The sequence below is a fragment of the Protopterus annectens genome, chromosome 12.part0, assembly GCF_019279795.1.
Source record: "Protopterus annectens isolate FY-2018-M chromosome 12.part0, PAN1.0, whole genome shotgun sequence".
NCBI lineage: Eukaryota > Metazoa > Chordata > Ceratodontiformes > Protopteridae > Protopterus > Protopterus annectens.
The window spans coordinates 1,276,980,355-1,277,002,405 of NC_056746.1; the positions used below are offsets into that span (position 1 = coordinate 1,276,980,355).

General features: G+C 40.6%; 1 protein-coding gene across 3 annotated transcripts in view; it reads left to right on the top strand.

Annotated features, from left to right (window-relative positions):
• The first annotated feature begins 6,180 nt into the window (after nt 1-6,180).
• CCHR12.PART0H20orf96 (chromosome chr12.part0 C20orf96 homolog) overlaps nt 6,181-22,051 on the top strand; it is a 599,743-nt gene continuing 583,872 nt past the window's right edge. Inside the window, exon 1 of one of the 3 annotated variants that reach the window (XM_044090313.1) lies at nt 6,181-6,645. In XM_044090313.1, the coding sequence (XP_043946248.1) occupies nt 6,628-6,645 (18 nt within the window). In that variant the 5' untranslated portion in view covers nt 6,181-6,627. The remainder of the gene's footprint in view (nt 6,646-22,051) is intronic. The other 2 variants (XM_044090315.1, XM_044090317.1) reach the window with 2 other exon arrangements.

A 22,051-nucleotide genomic window follows, 5' to 3' on the forward strand; every position in this document is an offset into this window, starting at 1 on the left:
TTTTCCTGTTACCTGGTAGCTTCATCCTTAGCATCTTTTTCCCAATATACTCAGCATTCCTCCTCAGCAGATGTCCAAACCAACGTAATCCTGCCTCTCTGGCTTTGTCTCCAAACCTTCCAACCTGGGCTGACCCTCTAATATACTTATTCCTAATCCTGTCCACCCTTGTCACACCCAGTGCAAATCTTAAAATCTTTAACTCTGCCACATCCAGCTCAAACTCCTGCCTTTCTGTCAATGCCACTGTCTCCAACCCATATAACATAGCTGGTCTCACTACCCTCTTGTAGACCTTCCCTTTCACTCTTACTGGTACCAGTCTGTCACAAATCACTCCTGACACTCTTCTCCACCTATTCCATCCTGCCTGTACTCTCTTCTTCACCTTTCTTCCACACTCACCATTACTTTGAACTATTGATCCCAAGTATTTAAACCCATCTACCTTCGCCACCTCTACTCCCTGCATCCTCACCATTCCTCTATCCTCCCTCTCATTCACACACATATATTCTGTCTTAGTCCTGTTGACCTTCATTCCTCTTCTCTCTAGAGCACATCTCCATCTCTCCAGGGTCTCCCCACCTGTTCCCTACTCTCACTACAGATCACAATGTCATCTGCAAACATCATAGTCCACGGGGACTCCTGTCTGATCTCGTCTGTCAACCTGTCCATCACCATTGCAAATAAGAAAGGGCTCAGAGCTGATCCTTGATGTAACCCCACCTCCACCTTAAATGCATTCGTCACTCCCACCGCAGATCTCACCGCTGTCACACTACCCTCGTACATATCCTGTACCACTCTTACACACTTCTCTGACACTCCCGACTTCTTCATACAATATCACAACTACTCTCTAGGCACCCTGTCATATGCTTTCTCTAAGTCTACAAAAACACAATGCAACTCCTTCTGACCTTATAAATAAAATTCAGGGGTTGGGAATATGCCCTTTCCCCACTGCTGTGCATTCTCTGAGTTGATATACTTGTGTGTGTACACACACACACACATATCATATTATGGAATGGCAAAATATTCAGCCAAAATGCTTGAAAATCCAGAACATCAGGAAAGACCACAACTCAAAAAAAACTGTTTTTTTTTTTCAGGGGCAAGTTTCCCCTGTACCCCAACAGCCCGTGCTAATTATGTACATCAACTCTGAAATTGCACCACAGTAAGGAAAGAACCAGTACCGCAGTCCCCACCGTGCCACACTCCTATACAACAGACATCCGCTCTACTTGATGTTCTGCACTGTCATGCTTTTCGATTTATATTTTGCTATTCATTCAATGGAGTGTTCAATAATGTGGTAACAGGAATATATATATATATATATATATATATATAGATAGATAGATAGATATATATATAGATAAATATGTAAATAAATATGGATACACACACTAGCAAACTCACAGATATACACACACAAAATCCCAGAAAATGGCACCATACAATAATGATCATAAATATGGTGTTATTCTGATATGCAGCATCACAAAACAGCAAACCAAGGTTTCACTCTAATGGACTTCTTCACTGCATATTAACTTTCAGAGTGCTCAAACTCAAGGGAAGAGAGAAAGTTATAAAAGGAAAACTTACCTTCTCCCTATTCCAACATACACTGCCAACATTCTGAGAAGTCAGTCTCCACTACCTAGCATCCTTCCAGTTATGATATTCTCAACATCACTTCAATGAAGGTCGAAAACAGTAGCTTTCCTGATGAAAATAAGCGAAGATGTGAAAGTAAAGTTAATGTACAATATTCACTTCATTTTTTCATTGTGGGACAAAAAGTATAGAAAATGTACTCTTTAAATAAAACAGCAATGTCCCTTTCTTCAGTGCTGCTTGTAAGGGGAATAAAATACCTCCTATAGTGTATTCAGAGTCATTTTCAACTTTTAGATAACTTTATAAGGGGGTACCTGCTTACAAAGCAGAAATAATGATCTGACACAGGCATGCATGCAGACCATATTGAGTTGGTATTGCTGGGGTAAATCACACAGTATTCTGATACAGGAAACATTTCAGGCAGCTGGGGGTGTCACTGAAAGTGCAACATACTTAAAATACTGTTATACACTAGGAATACCACCAACCACAGTTACCTAAACTTCAAAGTCACCCCAAATTCAAATATGTCTCCTAGTTATAAATGATATCTTGAGAGTGGCAAGACAAAGTGGCTAGAGGCAAGATGGAGTTTAGTTCTGACTTCAATCAAGCAACATGGTCATTCAAAATCAGGGATGCTTTGTATATACTGACACTGTTTAATTAGAAAATTTATAGAATAAGAAAGGATTTGCATTAACTACAGCTGTAATAGGTGGCATTATTTACCAACTGTGTCCATCACAAGAGGTACTCATGTTTATTAATTAAAATGTATGCATTTTGTTGAAGTTACCCAATTAGTATAGTAACATAACTGCAAATGTTAAAAATGGTAGACTGTGTGTATTGCAGTTCTGTCACTATGCTAACTGGTTAGCCTGACTAAATGCACACATTGAGCAAACTAGGCTTGTGTACCTCTTGTATTCTGGATTTTGCTTCAGAATATTGCTCTGTCTGCTATAAAATGTGTGATTTTGTGACACAACAATATCACTGTGATGGAATGAACAAAACACAGGTGAACTAGCATCTTTTGTAGGGAGACTATTCCCCCTGTGCCCCCATATAGGGGACTTGTATTTCACATCCCTTAACTTATGTATATTAGTTCCACAGTTGCACAACTCAAAACTGTGATCTTCTATACCAGTAGTTTATTTTTAACAAAAGTGATTGTTCTTATACTTCAGTGTAAGAGGCTTCTTTTACTTGTGTCAGTCTGCTGAGGTTCATTAAAACTACCTTCATTGCACCTACAGTGAATTGTAGTTAGATTTAATGAACTCTTGTTTTGCATGTGCATGCATGTGAAAGTCTTTGCTGTTTCAGTTTTGGGCACTTACAATTGTAACATTTTGCTTTAGCTTTTCATTAGAAATGGTTAAGATTTGTTGAGATTTGTTCCAGTAACATGAATCTTGCAGCATGGGCATAAATTACTGACATGCCAGTAATGGTGTAATTCATTTTATTTCAGAAATTAATATTAAAAATGAACACTTTACAACTCATTTTAGTTCACAAATCCAACAAAAATGAACTTCAAAAATTATTTGGGTTCACGTTTTCTTTTTATTCCTATATATGCTACAACCCAATTTTGTATAGCAAAAGTAAACATGTTTTTTTTTTTAATTCTTACTTACACTTCAACTGAACTGCATTCAAATACTTAGGCTGAGTCACTCAGCCTAAGTATTTGAATGCAGTTCAGAACCCAACTTAAGCTTCCCTGTCTAATTCTGACCCATGTTTGAGGCCTGTGAAGAGACTGAAGTACTTGGGGCACAGTCATAATGCTGCTGAGGAATGATTTCATTATGTAACTCTCAACTGTGCTTAATCTTGCAGACCATTCCTGATTTTGCATTATATTTTTGCCATATCCCATGTAAAAGTTTTGATTTTCTAGTAAATCACTAAGGATTACAGTGCGTCAATAATGTCAGACATTCGTATTTCACATACTTTTCATTGTTATTCAGAAAATCAGCATACCTGTCAACTTCTTAGATCAAGAAATCTGGACAAAGCCTAAAATAATGAAGTCCCAAAAATAGGGACAGTTTTTAAATAGTGGTCTTATAAACTTAGAAAGTTGCAAGAATAACATAATTTGTGTCAGCATGCTTTCTCTAAATGATATGAAGTCTGAAACTCAAATCTTCTTTTCCTTTTGGCTTTTCCCATTAGGGGTCGCCACAGCGGAACAGTCCAAAGATCGATTGGCAGTGGAGTTTTACAGTGTTGAGTTGCCAGCCTGGCACCAAACCTTCTCATAGCCAGCCTAGGCACTTTTTCAGCAATTTGGATGGTATAGGTAGCCGCGGTGGTACAGCGGTTGTGTTGTTGCCTCACAGCAAGAGGTACTCCCGTTTGATTCTCGGCTGGAGTGCCTTCTGTGTGGAGTCTGCATGTCCTCCCCGTGGTCGACTGGCCTCCGAAAGACATGCATGAATGGGCGTGCCTTCGCTAAAAGTTGGGCGTCGGGCTGGCAACTCGGCACCATAAAAATCTACTGTCAATCATTAGCGGACCAGAGTTCCGCTGTGGCAACCCCTAACCGGGAAAAGCCAAAAAGACAAACAACAGGTAGACTAGGATGGGGGTACAAGGTGGTGTTGGGGCTTCGATGTGGACACTTTTGCCTAGGGCACCAGTTGACCAAAGGCCGGTCCTGAACCTTCCACAGAAGGCACACACATGCACACATTCACACCTAGGGCCAATTTAGAGTGTCCAATCCACCTTCAGCATGTCTTTGGGATGTGGGAAGAAACCGGAGCCCTGGAAGAAACTCCTGCGATTGCAGGGAGGACATGCAAACTCCACACAGAAGGCACCCCTACTGAGAATTGAACTGGAGAAGCGCTTACTGTGAGGCAGCAATGCTAACTGCTGCATCACATGAGCCATCCAAGTCTGAAACTCAAATGTTAGTCATTATTTAGTGACTTCAGTCCTCAGTGATTTGCTAGAAAACCCCAAATTTTATGAGGAATAAATTATACAAAAATATGAGGCATAAATGGGCAGTTGAGAGGTATGAATGCAAACTTTAATATACTATTAATGTTTAAAGTGAATTAAAGTAACATTTAACAAGTGCTCTAAATCTGGGGTCCATTTTCACCCAATAACTTTTTCTTTGTCTTGAATTCTTGAACAAAGTAGTTGAGAGGTACATCGTCTTCGTACCACTCAACTATACAGCTTTTTACAGAATGCCCAGATTTTTGCCTCATATTTTTTGGTCCGGCTTTCATCAAATTGCGTTTTCCTGGCAAATTAGTGGCAAATCATTAAAGAATGAAGTTAGGAAATAATGACAGACATTTGAGTTTCATACTTCAGAAAATTCATGTTAATGCAAAACCTGTCACTCTATCAACTTTCAAAGAGCAAGATTTAAAAATTGTCCCTATTTTGGGCCTTTGTCCAGATTTATTTCTCTAAGAGGTTGCGAGGTACGCGTTTTTCTAATTTCCTATCTCAGGCCACCCTCACAGCCACATCCTGTACTTTTACAAGGGATGGATGCATGTTAGCAGTACTACCCCGCCCAGGTAGGGGCTACGTATTTTGTCAGTTTTTCAAGTAAGTTGAAGCATTAATAGTTTAAAAGGTGCCATTGACTAACTTCGGAGCTAAGAGGTTGAGAGCTTTGTGAGGTACAGAGAGGCATATATTTCATTCACCAATAAATTTAGGCAACATCTATGTAATGGATTAACTGTTTTACCACCTGTCCCTCTTTGGACAGTGGTGTCCTCCCCTGTGACAAAACCTAAAAATGACCAAATGTCCTGAGATTTTAAGACAAAATATATTTAAGTTTTCTTTAATAGTTGCATAATACAGTTATTTTAGATCTGGAACAGATAACTATTAGATGGAGTAGCACAAGTAACTACCTCAAACACTGCAAAAGTAAACTTTTATTTTGACAAGAAGGTGAAGTTCTGTCACTTGCACTGACAGTCATACCGCTCAAGTGTACCTCATTACGAGGAACGTACCTCATTTGGGGTCTTAAAAAGTTCATGTTCCTCGAAATTCCTCAAAGTTCCACATTTAAAGCGTCTGTCACACATTCAGTGTTAGGAATTTTTTTAAGTGAAATCCATGGTAAATTGAAATTAATCATATTAATTCATTAAAGGATCTTCTTTATAAGTAAAACCAGCATATTTTAAATATCCTATGACCTTCCTAGTTGAAGTTGTTAGTAAGCCATTAGTATGTGTTCCATATTTTGCCCATTTGTTCCACATTATGAAGGCGAGTGTTCCTCATTTTGGCGATGGAAGGTTGAGAGCTATGCTGACAGTGGATATGTTTTGTCCGGCAAAATCTCACATTTCTACAAAAAAAAGTCCCACTTTGGGCATTTGAAAAGGTAGCAACCCTAGTTTGGCTTTTGTTTCAACAAGTTGTAAAGCCAGGTCCCGGTAGCCTCGACTTGTCTAGCTATACTAACACTGCGGTATCCAGTCTTTACCTTCCCACAACCCCAAACTGCCCGGCCTACCCACTGTCGACAAAGGTAAAACAACAAACCACGATGCCTCGAGACTCATCCGTGGTTTGTGTCAGACAGTAACCAGGCAACGGGACTCCAGTAAACAGGCAGTTTGGGCGGCGAGTGTCGCTCCTTCATTTCGTCGGATCGTGTCTATCTTCAGTATGCCCATAGTGGGGGAAAGTTACGTTCGGTTTTAAGATACACAACCTCATTGGGAAAGCACTTGCGGAATCATTTCAGAGCAGAGTTAAGTACTGAAGGTGAGCAAATAAATGAGTGCTTCGTTCTTTACAAATGCACGTTAATATCACGGTTCACCCCGCCTTTCTTGGAAATAAAGAACAAAAAAATAACTGGATGAAGATGCTCATTGCAAATCCGTACTGATACTAGGTGTCAATGCCATTATTTGAGAAGGTGCAGTCACGGAGCTAAAAAAGTCGTTATTGCTAATGTATAAAAGTGTACTGGTAAGTAAGTTCGAGTATTTTATACACCAATTTAATTCTACGGTGTGGTTTGCTTCTTGTGTTCCAAATGTAAAGCTCGTAAAAAATCACAAACTGAAAACTAATGGCCCCACCTTGTTTAGTGCTAACATGGTAACTGCATTTATTTGATATTTGTTGACCGGGAAAGTCCGACTGAGCAAGAGCCCTTTTTCACCGGAGGCCCTGGGAGGTTACCACCTGTCCCACTTTGCGAGGGACAGTCCCTCTTTAGGCAGTTGTGTCCTGCGCATAGCTCTCAACTTTCCATCTCCAAAATGAGGAACACTCGCCTTCATAATGTAGAACAAATGAGCAAAACGTGGAACACATACTAATGGCTTATTAACAACTTCAGCTAGGAAGGTCATAGGATGGTTAAAATATGCTGGTTTTAACTCTTAAAGAAGATCCTTTAGTGAATTCATATGAATAATTTCTATTTACCATGGATTTCACTTAAAAAAATTCATAACACTGAATGTGTGACAGACTCTTTCAATGTGGAACTTGAGGAACATGAACTTTTTAAGACCCCAAATGAGGTACGTTCCTCGTAATGAGGTACATTTTACAGGTATGGTCCTGCGAAAAAAAAATCTAAAAATAGCAAATGACCTGAGATTTCAGGACAAAAATATTTCCTAAGTTTTCTTTTAATAGTTGCATAAAACGGTTATTTTATATATGCAACTTCTGTATGTTATGTGAAGTAGCATAAGCAATTCAAATGTTACCCGAGACATACCTCCCTGGACTACATGAAATGAGACATAGAGGAGCTTTCTGAGCATGTAGCCCAGGCGGGTATGACCCTGACCTTGAGTAGCATCTTACCCTCACCAAGAATGATGCCACAATATGAAGACAAGATGATCAATTTCAACAATTGGCTTAAGTATTGGTGTCATTCAAAGGGGATCCAATGCCTGTCAGTCTGGGATGATATGCTCGACAAGCCACGATGCTTCGCTAGGGACGGCTTGCACCTGTCACCCCTGGGCTTTCGGATATTGGCAAAGGCTCTTGCTATCCCCATAGTGCCTTTTTTAGGCAAGGCTCAAAAGACAAACCCACCTCCATAGGTATCACAAGGGATAAGAAACTAAGAGTAATGCTACTCAACGCCAGAAGTCTAAACCTCAAGATGCACGCACTCAAAACTCTCCTTAGCATGGAGAACATCGATATCTGCAGTAACAGAAACCTGGTTCAAGGCTCCCGAGAGCACCCCAGCACTACCAAGTTATACCTCATACCATGCTTTTCGGCCCCAAAACTTGGACCGAACCACAAAAGGAGGGGGAGTATCAACATTCGTCAAAGATACCCACACCTCCAGGTTGGTGGCACAGCACGAAGCATCAGAGACTATCCATGTGCAACTAACAGTGGGTAAAACTGCCTTCTAGTTTATAGGCTGCTACAGACCACCCTCCCAAACCCAGGAACCCCACTCGGCCTTCCTGAGAACACTGGAAAATATGGAGGTCTCTCCAAACACCATTATATTGGGCGACTTCAACCACCCAAACATAGACTGGGAGCATTACTCTAGCTCCAACACCCTAGCCCAAAGGTTCCTAGAATTTATAAACTCAAATGCTATGGAACAACTTGTTACCACTCCGACAAGAGGGGAAAACATACTGGACCTGATAATCACCAACATGGGGACTCTATGCTCCAGACCAGAAGTGTATCCCTCACTGGTAAGATCAGACCATAAACTAATCTCACTGGATATTCACATCCCGACTCCACCCCCTGCCCTGAAGACCACTGTGAAAAACTTCTCTAAAGCAAATTTCACACTCCTCAAAACCGAAGTGGAATCCTTCAGAGCCCCCGGGCCTGTGGAAAATACGGCCCAGACCACAGAATCCTTTACAAACGCATTCTATGAACACCTTCAGGAATACATGGATCATGCAGTCCCAAATAAAACCAAGACCCAATCCTCCAAAGGCAGACGTCCTGTTTGGTGGACCCCAGCCATAAACAAACTATACAATAGAAGGAGGAAGCTACTACATGATAGAGCAAAATCCCAAAAAGGGAAAGCATCTCTGATCAGTATTAGCAAAAAACTACGGGTACTCATAAAATCGTCTAAGGCCAGCTTCGAGAGAAAAATTGCACAGGACACTAAGGATAATCACAAGGCTTTCTTTAGTTATGTTAGGAACCTAGGTGGGAATTCCCAGATATGCTCAGAATTAGTCCAAAATGACAAAAAATACACCAAACCCACAGACATTACCAACATCCTAGCTGACAGGTTCAGCGCAAACTTCACCCCCCCCTCCCCACCAAAAGGGCAAATATCTATCCCAGCAGAGTGCTGTCCCCCTGACATCTCAGATGCTCAGGTAAGAGCTGCCCTCTCCAAAGCAAAAAACACAGCATCAATGGGACCAGACGGTGTCCCAGGCTGCGTCCTACATGAACTCCAAGAAGAGCTAAACCCAAACATAAAACTACTGTTCAATCTCAGCCTTACTACAGGATATGTACCCAAAGAGTGGCGTACAGCAACAGTGGTTCCTCTCCACAAAGGTGGTGCCTCAACGGATCCTGGAAACTATCGCCCCATAAGCCTGACTAGCTTGGTCTGCAAAGCTATGGAAAGGATCATCATGGACCTCATAAATAAAGATATTGGGGACCTACAGACACTGGATCCTACCCAGTTCGGCTTTGTTAAGGGCAGATCCTGCCTCTTAAACCTGGTTGATTTCTTTGAAACAGTCACCAAGGCCATTGACGAGGGGAAGGTGGTCCACACAGCCTACCTGGACCTCGCAAAAGCCTTCGATACAATACCCCACTCGGGCATTATAGATAAGCTCACCAGCTTAAATATAACTCCCTATGTCACTAGATGGGTTGCAAACTGGCTCAAGGACAGAACCCACATGGTTAGAATTGCTGGAGCCATGTCAGACTCCAAACCAGTTACAAGTGGCGTCCCACAAGGCTCAGTCCTGGGACCTCTCTTGTTCGGTATATATTTCTCTGAGGTACAGGCCAACACGGAAGGACTGTGGCTGACCAAGTTCGCGGATGACTGCAAACTGGGCGCCATAATCGACTCTCCAGCCGACGCAAGCATCCTCCAAAAGGGCCTCATAGAAACAGACAACTGGTGCCAGAGCCATGGCCTCAAGCTAAATGCCAAAAAGTGTATAGTCATCCCCTTTGGCAAAAACAAAGTGCCCACAAATTACCATATAGGTGGAAATCCATTAAGTACAGAAGAAGTAATTAGGGACCTGGGGACCCAAGTTGATAGCAATCTCTCATTTGACAACCACGTGGCCAAAGTGGTTATAAAAACATTTTATACAGCCCACCTAATCATGAAGGGATTCACATCTAGATCAGGGGAGGTCATCGTGCCTCTTTACCCATCCCTCATCAGGCCCATAATTGAGTACAATGCCCCTTTTGGGATGTACCTTACCAGACACCTGCAGCAACTGGAAAGTCCCCAAAAGTACCTCACCAAGAGGATCAAAGGGCTCAAACACATGCCATATGCTGCCCGGTTAAAGAAACTCTAGCTCTATTCAGTGGCATACCGCCTGCTCAGAGGCGATCTGTGCCTGACGTATAAAGCCATGTCCAACTCGGAATTAATGGACATGCTGCACCTCAGAAAATCCAAATCCCATTGAGCTACGCGCTCGAGAGACTTGAACCTCAGCACTGAAATAAATAGGACATGCTGGAGGGACAGATTCATAACCCAGAGGCTCCCTTCACTCTGGAATAAAATCCCAGTCCAGGTTAGGCAGAGTCCCTCATTGACTCTCTTCAAGAGGAATCTTGATGAGTGGATGGGAGATCGTAGGTTTACCCCGGGTATCACTTCTGTGTCACTGTTAGACAGAGGCACAGTATACTAACCTCGAAAAAGGGCATAGCAAAATTAATTTAAAATGGGTGGCGAAAGCCAAACACACTCTGGCTAGGCTTATAAATGCCCTAGGGCAGATAGCCTAGTATGAACCTATGAACTAGAATAAGGTTTTATTTGTGCAAAAAAGTAAAGTTCTGTACTATGCATGGCTGTAGGTATGTTTCCTCCTGGAAAATCTGACATTTCTACAAGAACATGTCCCACTTTGGGCATTTGAAAAAGTGGCAACCCTAGAAAAGCTCCACATCACCACATTTTTTACAGTATAGTACATTGAAACAGTACATGTATATAAAACATTTCATAGTTAAACATTATTAGAGGGTATTCTTAAGTACAACAGAGTAAATGTTAAAACAGTTGGTAACAAGAAATAGGCTATTTAAAGTATACAGATGTAACCAAATCTGAATAATTCTAAGCAACCATGCGAAGATACAATAATATATAAAGCAAATAAATGAGTGGAAAGAGTGGGACTGGTGGTAACGGGGATAGGGAATTGAAAACGCAAGTTGGTAGGAAGTAAGAGGAGGGAAAACTAGGAGTAGAGTTGAAAAACGGGGAGGGTGAGTGGAGAGAATTCAGGTGGGGGGGGGGGGTTGCAGCGACATATCCAGGTGTTGAGTAAGTGTTCTTTGAGGGTTTTTTGAATACTCGTGTGTTAGTTATTTCTCTGTGTAGGGGGAAGCTGGTTCCAGGATAAGGCTGGTGAGTAGGTGTATAGATTTTGGCCAATAGATTTTTAGCCATATATATCTATATCTAAGAGATTTTGGTCAGCACTGCTGAGGTTTCTGCCAGGAGTATAGGGAGAGATGGGTTTATTGAGAATGGAATGAATGACGAGCAGTTGTGAACGAAGTTGTTGGTTAGGGAACTCTATCCAGCTTAGAATATTTAAGGATTGACAGTGATGAGAGATGGAGGGTTGATATGCAGCAAACCTGACGATTTTGTTATAGGTTTTCCATCTTAGTGAGCACAGAGGACTGGATATTTGTTAAGATTTGGGAGCCATAGCGGAGGCTAGGGAGAAGGAGGGCATGGGCAAGTGTGATTCGAGACTCCTTTGTCAGGAATTTATTTTTATTTCTATAGAGTAGTTCTAGTTTTTGGTGTTTTTTTTTTTTATACAGTTGTGAACATGGAGATCAAATTTAAGTTGGTCATCTATGATGGCCCCAAAAAGTTGATGTGTGTTTCTACATTGATAATAGTGTATTATTGAGTGAAGTTGTAGTGAAGGTGGATTTAGAGGGTTTGAGAGATTTTGGAAGGAATATAAGTAGTTTAGTCTTTGGGTTTAAGTATAAGTTGGTTGTTGGAGAGCCAGTTTTCAATAGAGTTAAATGAGTTTTGAGTGATGGAGTGTAGGATAGAGTATCACAGATATAATAGTGGAGTTGTCTGCATACTAGATAAGAGAGGAGTGAGCATAGGATGTGTGAAGGTCGTTGGTAAAGATTTTAGATAGTAATGGGCCAAGAATTGACCCTTGAGGAACTCCGTAGTGATGGGAAGGAATTGAGATTGTGCGGAGAGCTATTTGACGGATTGCAATCTGTCAGAGAGGTAGCTGGAGAAGCAGGAGATGGTAGATGTAGAAATGTTTAGGTTGGATAGCTTGGAAAGGAGCAGGTGGTGAGAGGCAGTGTCAAAGGCTTTCGATAGATGTGGAACTAGGAAACCAGTTTGTTTTGATCTGTGGCTAGGTATATTGAGCGAGTAAAGGAAATAAGGGCAGTAGAGGGAACGTGGTTGGGGCGGAAACCATGTTGTGGGGGTGAGAAGGTTTTCTTGGAGTAGATTGTCTGGTATTTGTTTGTGTACACACTTTTCAAGAATTTTTGAGAGTGAGGATAAAATGGCTATAGTTTGGTAAGTCTGTGGAATTTACCACCCTTGTGAATAGGTATGGTGAAGAATTTTGGTTTTAGAGAGAAGGAGTTGTTATGGTTAGAGGTGGAGAGAGGGGGGACTAGGTTTGGGGGAACTGGGTGTTTGTATTTGTTTACTGATAGAGTGTATGAAATAAGAGTTTAGTATGGTGGCTGTTTCCACAGCAGTGTTGCTCGGACGGGTTAGGAGATGAGGCATTACTGGGGTGCAGGATTTGGTTGATATTCTTTCAGAACTTTTGAGGGTTGCTGAGCTGAGTTATCTGGGGCTTAGTATAAAAGTTTTTCTTATCATTATTGTCTTGTTTTTTATCAAGGTTACTGAGTGTTTTATAGGTTTGGAGGTGGGTGGGAGATTTGGTATTAGTGCACAGTTTCCATGCTTTGTCTCTCTTGTGCATGAGAGAACATGTGGACTGGGATAGCCAGGGAGAGTTAAGAGATTTTACTCTTTGACTCTCAGTGGGTGATAGTATTTCGAGAAATATAGAGTTAAAGCTTTGCACAGCTTTATTGAGAGGAAAGCAAGAAAGGAAAGGGCAGTTAATGGAGGAGAGCATGTTATTGAATAGATCAGGGTGGAAGTTGGAGAGGTTATGGCAGTTTAGAAACTTGGGAGGCCTAGGATGGTGAGGGGAGAATCTTTGAATCCTAATAGGAGAGTGGTCCCTGATAAGAGACTGGTAGAGATATAGGATGATGATAGAGGTTGGGATTGGAAACTAGTAAGTTGAAGTATGTGCTTTGGTAGGTTTATTGAAGTGAGTGTAAGTGTTACCTGTGTGAATCCATGTAGATTGATCTAGGAGTTTGGTGAATCGGAGGTCAGGGATAGCCATTTAATGTTCACATCTCCCAGAATGGTAGTATCATTAGGAATGTTGTGGGGAAAACCAGGAGAGGGTATTTTCTAGTAAAGGAATGTTGTCTCCGGGAGGTATGTAGATTAATGCAATAGTAAGTTTACAGTTAACAGGAAGAAGTTCAACAGTGTGAAGGGTGGGAGGAGGGTTGGATAGAGGGGATAGATTCAGATGGTCAGCAAATATGGCAACACCACCACCTTTATGTGGCCAGTCAAGTCAAATGATATTGTAGACAGGAGGAGGAATTCATTGTTAAGAGATAAGGGGTTTGAGCCAGGTTTATGTGATGCTTCTTATAATGTCAGCAGAGTGTAGGGCCATCCAGGCGTGGAATTTGCTAATTTTGTTCAGGATACTACGTATATTTATGGAGTATACGGTTAGGTGTTCACTGGCTGAGATTTGATGATGTGGTGCAGGTTGTGGGGTATGGCTAGAAGGGCAGGAGAAGGGTCCAGGATTGGGGTGTATATCACCAGAAAGGAGTAAGGTAATATGAGGATAGAGTAAGGTTGGGAGAAAGAGGTATTGTAAGTGGTATTTGTACATAAGTCTAGAGGACAATGTGATGTGGGGGAGGTGATTTAATTTTAGGAAGAAGTAAGTTAGAAGTTGTAAATAGTGAGGAAGATGTGCGTGAGGGGTGGCTTTGGATGAGTTTTTTAATGTGAGTGGAGGTAGGTGGAGAGTGCTGAAGACCTATAGAAGTGTGATAGGAGGAGAGAGAGGATAAGAGAAGTGTGGAAAAGGAGAGAAGAGCAAGCAGCATGTTAGGATGAGGGAATGAAGTAATGTAGGGAAGTATGTCTGGGGGATAGGCTAGGAAAGGATGAAGTATGAGGGTGTTGGTAGGAGAGAGGAAGTGGTGCAAGTTAATAATTAGATGCAGTTATACGGAGAAGAATGTAAAGGTAATGTGAAGCTTGGCAGAGGAGTGATGTAAGAAAGAATGATGGAAGGGAAGGGAAAGGTAAGAATTTAATTGGTGAGGGGAAGGAGGAAGGGGAGGTGCTAGCTGGTGGGGGTGAATACAGATGATTGCCTATAAGTGTAATGAAAGTGAGGGTGGGTGGGAATGGGGGTAGAATAGCAGAGTGGAGTGAGTCAGAGCGTAGTGGGGCAGAAACCCGGGGAAAGTAAAGCAGAAAAGAAAATCCATCTGTGGACAAATACTTTTGACCCAGAGAGCAGCTCTACTTGCTTAAGTTATGTGCTACTCAGTGTGTATACTACTATGGATTTAGTCTGTAGCAAATTAGGAAGCCTGTAGCTTACTGGAAATAAAATGGGGTATAGCCAGTGATTAACTAAATTTATTAGTAAACTTGTGTAAATAGGAGTAGGGCTATGAAGGGGGGAGACTACATAAGGTTAGGGGGTATCAAGCAGCTGTCTACCCTGGCAAAATAATCACTTGCCTATGTTCTAAAAGTACAGTAGCCAGCAAACTGGAGAGAGGAGTTTTGCAAGATAAGTATTTATAAGTAAGATCAACCTACACTAGCTGTATTTTCTCTCTAATTTTCAAGCTCAGTCTCTTTCTTCATTTATCTGTGAATCTGATTACAGATTTTAAGGGGAGAGACGAGCTGAGTACACAGTGCAGGGAAGGGAGCTCACCATGTGGTTTGACAAATGAGTAAAAACTAAAGAATAAGAGGCAGCAAAGTTAGGGAGCAGTAGTCAAGTGAAGTAAGCATAGAAACAGGTCTGAAACGTAAAACATGTATGCAAGGATCTAAACAAAATCTAACCATAGGTGAATTCCCCCATGATAACATACACAGTCAACTACCAGTACTATCAGATCTCTACTAAGGTCATCTCTAAAATGGCAGCTAATAGTATGTACGTATGACTTTTAGGCATACATATGAGTAGTTACATGTACTAGAACAATAGTTCAAATACTAACCATAACGTTTAGTCCCCTAGCAACAGCAATTAAACAGTTTGGGAACAAATATGAAAAAGACATTAAAAAAAAAAACATATGTAAGATTACAAATCTTTCATATATACATGTCATTTGTTCATTCTACAGTAACCTGGGGGGGGGGGGGCTTCAAAGTAGTATGCTGCCACATTTTCATATGCCCCAGGTATTCCTTTCAATTCAGATTTTTGTCACATTTTGTCTGTCAAAATTTGGCAAATCACTGAGGAACGAAGCCACTACATAATGACATACGTTGAAGTTTCAGACTTCATATCCTTCAGAAAAATGCATATTAGCACACACACTGTTATTCTAGCAGCTTTTTAAGTTTATAAGAATAATATGTAAAATATGTCCCTATTTTTGGGTCTTTGTTCCCCCCCATTATTTTAGGCGTTGTCCAGATTCCTTGTACTAACATGTTGAAAAGTATGGTCCCAAGTGGAACATTTTTTAATGGAAACATTGGATTTTGCAGGACAAACCTTGCCCTTTACCAGTGATCTTCACTTTTTGGTAAACTAAAAGTTTTCTCTTGTAGAAATTGAGTTGATTCTGTTGTATTCATTGGTGGAAACAGAAGAAATACTTTGTCATAAAATCGTGGGACATTTGTAATCTTTCATATGTTTTTCTAGGACACAACTGCCTGAATGGGTCTGTCCTGCATAACTGGGGCAGGTGGTAACCGTAGGTCAAATATCTTTACTGTTGTGGGGGCATAGCACTAAAATAGCTTTACTGTTGCGGGAGTATAGCTCTAAACCTCTTGTCTCCAGAGTCAAGGACAACCACAAATAATTGGTGAGTAAGGTCCTATATCTGTGGCATACCTCAATTTTATGTATTAAAATCTTTATGCTTTACACAGTCCAGCATAAAAAGGATCTGGCAACCATTCATATTAATTAAAAAAAATAATATATATATGTATATATTCATGGTATCACATATATATATATATATATATATATATATATATATATATATATGTATATATTCATGGTATTATTTAATCACATTTTCTTAGCAAACATAGTTTTAAAGCATGAAGTAACTGTAACCAGAGTTTGATTTTCCTAGTTCAAGTTGATATTGTTGCTCATTTTTACCTTTTTTCAGAGACAGTGTTGACAGCTATGATCAGGGAACTTGTTTTTAAATATTGGTACTATTATCTTCAAAGGTTGGGAGAATAAATGTTTCTGAATTATTAATGTTTTCTAGAAAAAAAACAGGATAAGCCGTGACAGAATCTGGAACACTAAAATCAGGAACAGTTGAGAAATGTGTTTCAGTGACTGACTTTATTTGTCAGTTTGGTTATATTATACACCATTTATTTTACACTAAAATCAGTTAATGTTCATAGGATTCAGATACTTCTTGGAGCGCAAATATTTCCCTCAGCATTAACATTTAGGATATTGGTTGACTTTTTAATCTACTGGTATGGTGCAACTGGTTTAAAGATTTGCTTTTATATGCAGAAATATGAAAACCAGCATTTTATGCAACACCTGATATATGAAATTTGAATGAAAATCTTGGATTAACTCAAATGCATATGAGAGAGTGCAGGCCAATAAGGATTTATAAGGGCTGCATAATTTATTTGATGCTGACTCTCACCATAGGTTTATAGGCTCATGTTTAAGTACTAGGCTAGCTGCCCTTGAGGACCATTTTAAGCCATGCCACTTTCCCTTTTTGTGCTGGAAATAACCTGTCCCATTTGTTTATAAATTAGCCTTACCCACCTTATGCTCAATAATTATATATTACCCCTAATGAGAATAACTGGGATCATACCATAGATAATTTTAGGGGACCTATGCATGGAATAAAGCATTTAGGAGCTGCATTTGTCCATTAGTAGTAGTACAGGGGGCAGTCCTGGGGTAAACATTTTATCTCCCAGTCATCAATATAAATTGCACTTGAAAATGGACAGGGATGAACTTTGTATTATGTGGATGGTTGTGTTCCATAGCAGTGGTATTCTTTTTAAAATATACCAGTCTTTCCACATCATTCTGTTGATGTTGAAAAAGAGGTTTAGATCCCTAGACTAAATCTTTCTGGTGCCATTTGACTTGCTGATATACATTACATCCATCAGTAATGGGTTGGGGGATACCTTCTAGGCCAGATATAGATCACCTCTAGTAGTCTGTAGGATGCTGAATACATTGACAAAGATTTGAATACAGGTATTTGTCTACACTGTGTCAGATGTCACTAACAACTGTTAAAATACCATATTTTTAAAATATAATTTCCTGTTGTGTTTTCCTTGCTTACCATTTTTTATTTGTGATATTGCTGTGTAACAAATTGTGGGGGACTCTGTTTAGCTTTGCATATCAAATGATGAATAGTTGTTTCATCAGTGTAAGACAAGTTACAGATGTTATACTGCTTCCTAAGAGATGTGCACTCTGACTAAGGCATAGGTCATTTTGATTGTGTAACTGCTTATGTAGAACTGATACCAGCTACTAATGCAGTGTTTTCTGTCTGACTGTAATCTGCCGTAAGCTATTTTGTATTAATTGTCAAGTATTTGATAAGGGACTTGTAGTAGTGCAGTTAGCTGTACTTATAAAAAAGGCTGTGCTAGTTGGTCAAATACTACTGTGGAGACTTGCCTTGGGAAGTCTCTGATTCCTTAAATAACTTTTTAGCTGGAGAGTCTGTGGGTGCAGTTTCCTCTCCCAAAAACATAAATGAATGTTGAGGTCTAGTCTTTGTACTACAACAGGATCCAGAAGCCTAACGAGACATGAAGAAACTGATATGGAATCCCAAACTACTTGTGGAGACATGGTCTACGGTTGTTGTTTTGCACACATTACTAGGCAGAACAAAAAGATAAGGTGAATAATACAATGAAGGCACAGTCTTCAGATTGCTTTTCTATACAACTGCATCCACATCAGCAATGTTAAGTTTAGCTGTTGCTGCCATAGATATCAAAATGCATTTCTATATTCTTTGTTTGTGAATGGATTGTGGTGATCCAGCAGCTGCTCATATTTAGGATCACTGTGCACCATTCGCCCTTGCAAATGACATCTCTTCACAAGTCATCTTGGTTTCCACTGAAGGCTGAGTTCATCAGAGCTAGGGGAATGAAACCAGAGAGCTTGCATGGGTGCCTGCGGTCTTTCTTAAAGGCTATGGCAAATCATAGTGCTCCTGACCTGGTTCAGAGGTTGGACAGTTGATTTTTAAAACACCACAACTTCCCCGTTCAGTGTAGAATGGTTTAGTAAGTCATTGAGCTCTGCATTGTGGGTTGTTAATCTGTATGAATATAACCCAGAATGACAAATAAGGCCATGCGGAATGTTACTAGAGCTGGCATTTATAGTCAAGGTGTTTAGCTTGTAGCTCAGTACCGCTCTGAAATCAAGGCTGATGTACAACTAGATTGTCTTAGATTGGCCTTGTCCATCCTATAGTCAATAATTATGTATTGCATGGGTCCCCTAAAATTATCAATAATTATGTATTACTCCTAATAAGAATAACTATCATACCATAAATAATTTGAGGTGACCCATGCTTGGCATAAAGCATTTAAGAGCTGCCTGGACAGTTGTGGGGTAAATGTTCTGTTTCCTGTCCATAGGTCTTAAGTTGAGCTTGAATATGGACTTGGTTGGACTTTGTTTTATGTGGATGGAGAGTTTGTTCCACAGCAGCAGTATCCTCTGAGATATATATATATACAGGTTCCTCCAAACTATTCTGTTGATGTTGCAGAAGTAGTTTAGGTCTCTAGACAGAATATTTCTGATACCTGACTTGCTGATGTGCAGTAAACCCATCAGTATTGCGTCAGAAGATGCCCTGTTTGCTAGACATAATTCACCTCTGAGCAGTCTGCAAGATACCAAATATAGTGACAGGGCTTTGAGTCAGTGTATGTAAGACATATTGTTTAGGCCTTGTATCCTTTTAGTAGGCTATCCGTGGACATTCCTGTTGTTGCATGTGTCTGGAAAGATACATGCCAAGGGGGGGCATTGGCCTAGTGAGGATTGAGTAAAGGGGGCAATGACATCCCTAGATCTAGACACAATCCCTTTGTTTATAACCTGCATAATATAGAAGAACTTTCTTACTACAATAGACGCATTTTGGTCGAAAGTTAGGTCCCTGTCCACATAACTTCCCAAATCCCAAGCAACTAGTTAACTCTTGGGGGTGTATTGTTAATGTGGTAGTTCCCTAGAGTAGATGACTTCCCAAAGGATACAGTAATGCATTTTTTTGGTATTTAGTTTCAATCCACGATTTTGGCAGCAGTTATTAGTTGGGGCAAACCTTCCTGCAGCATGGCTTAGCTATTTTGGGCTTCACTGATTGGGCCTAGTGTACAGTCATCTGCAAGCTTGGTTAGCTAGAGCCCTTTTGCATTGGCTTTTACTTCAGAGAAGTAAATGTCCAATAGGAAAGATCCCAGCACAGAAGCCTGGGGAACTTCACTGGTGATTGTTCACTGTGGAGTTAACTTCCCCTAATTTGATTACCTGTATCTTATGTGCGAGTCATATGTCAATCCACCAGGTGACATAAGAGTTTATTTTCAGTTTATTTAGCTTTTCTACAGCCCCTTAGTGGGGGATTGTGTCAGAAGCTTTGGCCAAGTTGAGGTATGCAGTATGTACTGTTTCGCCTTCATCTTTTGGTTTGGTGACCTTTTCAAAAAAGTTCCTCAGGTTGAGTAACCTACCCTTGACAAATGCAAACTGAGACTAGTCCAGTGGTTGGAGGTTACATATGTCCTTATTGATTAGTTCCATGGTAAGTTTTTCCATAGCTTTGCATATGAGGCTGGTCAGACTTAAGTATGTGTAATTGCCTGCGTCAGTGGAAGGACCTCCCTTATGTACAGGAATGACTGTTGTTGTTCAGTGTTCATTGGTACAAAACAGCAGTTTTATGAGATGTGCAACTAAATTGCTTTATGCTATTTAATAATGATCAAGGGATATTGTCAGGACCAAATGATGCCATATTTTTAGCTTTTGATAGCACTTTTAGGACTTGTGATAAGCCAATACATAACACAATATTTTAGTCGTAGGAGACTGAGAGACACACAGATGTCCCAGTAACCAGACAGAGCACTGAGTGTGTCGGGGGCAGGATCTGCCAGATCACACATGCACGCAAGTCATTGCATCACAAGTACTGTTATTACTCTGTTGTAGTCCATGTGGGTGTAAATGACCTGAGATGTACTTCCATGAATGAACTACATGAAGGGAGACATGGTAGAATTTTCGTACAGTGTGTCCCATGCCGATATGAGCCTTGCACTGAGCAGCATTCTACCTTCTCCAAGGATGATGCCATAAGTACCGACAGGAGATAATTGATTTCAATAAGTGGCTTAGTTTTTGGTATCACTCCAAGGTGGTACAGTATTTGCTCGAAGAATATGGTCAACAGAGCATACTGCTTTGCCAGGGTTGACCGTAACCACCCCAGGTTTTTGAATATTTGCTAAAATCCTTGTCTTCCCCACGGTACATTTTCAGGCAGTGCCAGCCTGACGAACCTACCGACACAGCTAAACTGACTCAAGACAATCTACAGGTGTTACTGCTCAATACCAGGAGTCAAAACTCGATTCCCTGCAAGCTCTCCTCATTAGGGAGAACGTAGATATCTGTGCAGTTACTGAGACTTGTTTTAAGGTCCTGGCAGTGTAAAGCTATAACGTCTTTCAAACATTTAGACCAGCTGCTGCACAGGCAAGGTCTAAAGGTGGAAGAATCTTAATTTACGTTAAACACTAATACACTTCAGGGTTGGTCAAATCATATGACACACGAGATTCTTCACAGCCAACTGTAAAGTCCCGTAATACATCCTTGAGACAAAATAGGTACCCCTTTATGTCCTAGGAATTCCATACCACATACTTGAATGTACTAAATACACTCCCCATTCAGCATAACAGAATATTCATGAGTGACTTTAATTACCTCAGCAAGCAGGCTCAGAGATTCCTGGGTATTAATACAAACACCTTTAAACAGCTGGTCTGCATACCCACTAGGGGAGGAAATATCCTTGACCTGGACCTCACAAACATGATGGAATGAAACACTCCCCCTTTTGTAATGCCCGCATTGATCAGGTCAGACCACAAAGCTCTCTTCTTTGACCAGGCTCCCAGCTAACCCTGGAACATTTAAAAACTGTTCCAAGGCTAACTACCTCCTCCTAAGCAGCAGTCTAGCCCCCCCCTCCCCAAACCCTGAAAACACAGCTGCTTCTGCAGATTTGTTCACAGAAACCCTGTTTAACAGCTGCATAGAGACAGCTATACCTACCTGAAATAACCTAGGACAACCTCTGAAAATGAACCACTCTGGTGGAATCACAGTATAAATGCATTGTATAATGAAAAACAGGAAATCAAGTCCAAAAACAGGAAGGAAACAGGACGGACATTGCCCAGCAAGGTAAAAACTCCCTTATCAATTTGAATAAGCAACTCAAGGGCATAATCAAGTCCACCAAAGCCAAATTTGAGATTAGTCTCCCATACTAAGGACAATTCTATGACTTTTTTCAGTTATGTGCACAACCTTAAAGGCAACACTCAATGTGCAAACTAATATTAAATGGAATCCCCTTTACAGAGCCAGAGGATACAGCAAATCTGGTGTCTGATAAATTTAGCTTCAGTTTTATCAATCACCGCTAGTCCTCCCCCAAGGAAACTCCTTCC